This window comes from Lissotriton vulgaris, chromosome 3_1, assembly GCF_964263255.1.
Source record: "Lissotriton vulgaris chromosome 3_1, aLisVul1.2, whole genome shotgun sequence".
Classification (NCBI taxonomy): Eukaryota; Metazoa; Chordata; class Amphibia; order Caudata; family Salamandridae; genus Lissotriton; species Lissotriton vulgaris.
Window position 1 is genome coordinate 25,846,162 of NC_141689.1, and position 2,426 is coordinate 25,848,587.

The 2,426-nt window shown below is 39.9% G+C and overlaps 1 protein-coding gene across 1 annotated transcript; it reads left to right on the plus strand.

Annotated features, from left to right (window-relative positions):
- The first annotated feature begins 617 nt into the window (after positions 1-617).
- On the plus strand, positions 618-1,501 carry LOC147725848 (vomeronasal type-2 receptor 26-like). The gene has a single exon (XM_086962803.1). It carries the CDS (start codon positions 620-622, stop codon positions 1,499-1,501), a length of 882 nt encoding a protein of 293 aa, XP_086818929.1. The 5' UTR covers positions 618-619.
- Positions 1,502-2,426: the final 925 nt, after the last annotated feature.

Consider the following 2,426-nt stretch of genomic DNA (forward strand, 5'->3'; position numbering starts at 1 on the left):
TGGAAAACCTGATATGCATGAAATAAGAGGGGCGCATTCTTACAGTATCGCTATCGCACATCAACACATTGTTAAACATTTGCACATCGGATTGTGCATGAAACTGGATTATCTAAACTGAACACCAGAATGTCTACATTGAGAATTTCACAAGCAAATTGCAATAATTGATTGTGCTGTGATAGTGATTTTATCTACAGTAAATGGGAGAGGATTTGGCCTTATTGCTAAAGCAGCCAACCTTGCGCTGAGGAAACGAGTTCCAGTTTAACAGTCACACTCAATATCCTGTGATTCTAGGCAAATCACTTTATCTCCCCCTGCCTACCAAATCATGAATGTGTCCATCTGTAACACAACTGGTGCTCATGTAAAGTGCTGTGATACCTTTGGGTCAAGTTTGTACTATATAAAACTGCAGAGAAAAGTACATCATTAAATGTATAATGTATTGATCCTATAGTATCTTTACAGTCTAAGAGCAGCTACAGATGTTTCAGGGGGAAATGTTTGGAAGATTGCTTATCAAATGTTTTATGTGTGCTTTCTTATGTTGATCAACTATTTTGCAATATTTATATCTTTAACTTTTTTTTCTTGTATGTTTTACATTTTAGACATGGAACATTGTGCAACATGCCCAGAGGGCCAGTGGCCCACTGATGGAAAGGATGGTTGCATCCAGAAAGCCATCGTGTATCTCTCTTATAGTGATTTTCTCGGAGCAGTTTTGGCATCTGTATCTATTGTACTATCCATGTCCACAGCTGGTGTGTTGGGAATCTTTCTCAGCTATCGGGACACCCCAATAGTGAAGGCCAATAACAAGGATCTCAGCTATGCTCTCCTTATATCTCTGTTGCTGGCCTTCCTCACCTCTCTTCTGTTCATTGGACGCCCTGCACGATTGACATGTTTTATCCAACAAGCTGCATTTGGAATTATTTTCACTGTTTCTGTGTCTTGCGTATTAGTGAAAACCATCACTGTTGTGATTGCCTTCAATGCCATCAAGCCGGGTAGCAGGTTAAGCAGATGGCTGGGATCTCAGGTGTCTGCGTCTATGGTCCTCGTGTGCACACTGGGAGCAGTAGTCATTTGTCTCATTTGGCAGCTCACTTATCCTCCTCACCCAGCCACTGACACTCAGTCTGAAATTGGAAAGGTGATCCTACAGTGTGACAACGGTTCTGTCATTGCTTTCTATGGGATGCTTGTTTACATGGGTCTGCTGGCCTTTGCAAGCTTTATTGTGGCCTTCCTCGCCAGGAACCTTCCTGATAGATTCAATGAGGCCAAGCTCATCACATTCAGCATGCTGGTCTTCTGCAGCGTCTGGGTGTCCTTCCTTCCAGCCTACCTTAGCACTAAGGGTAGATACATGGTGGCCGTGGAGATTTTCGCCATCTTGGCTTCCAGTGCTGGGCTGCTGGGCTGTATATTCATTCCCAAGTGTTACATCATTCTGTTCAGACCAGATATTAACAAAAAATGCATTTAGAAGTCAGAAGTAATGTATAATCACAATATAAAATGTAATCATGGGATGTGGTGAACAGCATCTGCTTTTCAATCTTTTTCTATTGGAAAATCTATTAGTTTTTCAAAAGGAATCATTCGCTCATAACCCTAACTTAATAAAGGGCTCAGCACAAGGCCTCATGATGTAATTAAAAGTTATCAACAAAAGTATGTTACAAGTGTTGTCGAGTAATTGTGCACGTAATTATGAACCAAGAAAATAAATTACCTTGTTAACCTGGTGTTGTTTGTCTGTGACTTCCACATTTGTGAAGTGCAATCCTTTCCTGTACAGGTATCACTTTTACAATTTCCATTAAACCTTTATTATCTGTGGTTTTCATTTATTTCTGAATCTGGAAAGTATGGTATTTTCCAAGGTATAGTTCACCAGTCTAAATTTAGGATTCATTTTATTGAGCAAATCATTCCAGGAGAAGTTGAATACTAATGGCTTACCATTCATTGGAGATAAGACTAAAAGGAAGCAAATAGACTCATGCACCTCATTCCCCTAGTGGTTTATACACATTCTTTATCTCTTCAACAAACTGGTGACTTGTGACAGACACCACAGTAGTCAACCCAACCCTACAAAAACATCGTCTGAGCCCTTACTAGAATCCTATGCAAAGTACTCTGAAAGTCCAAGATTTGACCCTATTTCCACAAGCCATGTCAAGCATAGGGTTTTGTCCTTATAGCAACTTTTCCTTTTTTTAAATTCTTTTTATTGAAGTTTTCAGGCAAAGCATAAGCATAGTGTATATAATCCAGTGCATACTCAAAATGTCCAGGATAGTGTGTCCAGCAAATACATCGGAAATTAACTCCACATCTGTTTGCTTCCCACTTTTCTTAAAGAAAACAAATTGCATTAGGGGCACGCCCCAAACAGGTAAGAG

Excerpts from the sequence above, each read along its gene's own strand:
- LOC147725848 (XM_086962803.1), top strand. The coding sequence starts at position 620 with ATGGAACATTGTGCAACATGCCCAGAGGGCCAGTGGCCCACTGATGGA.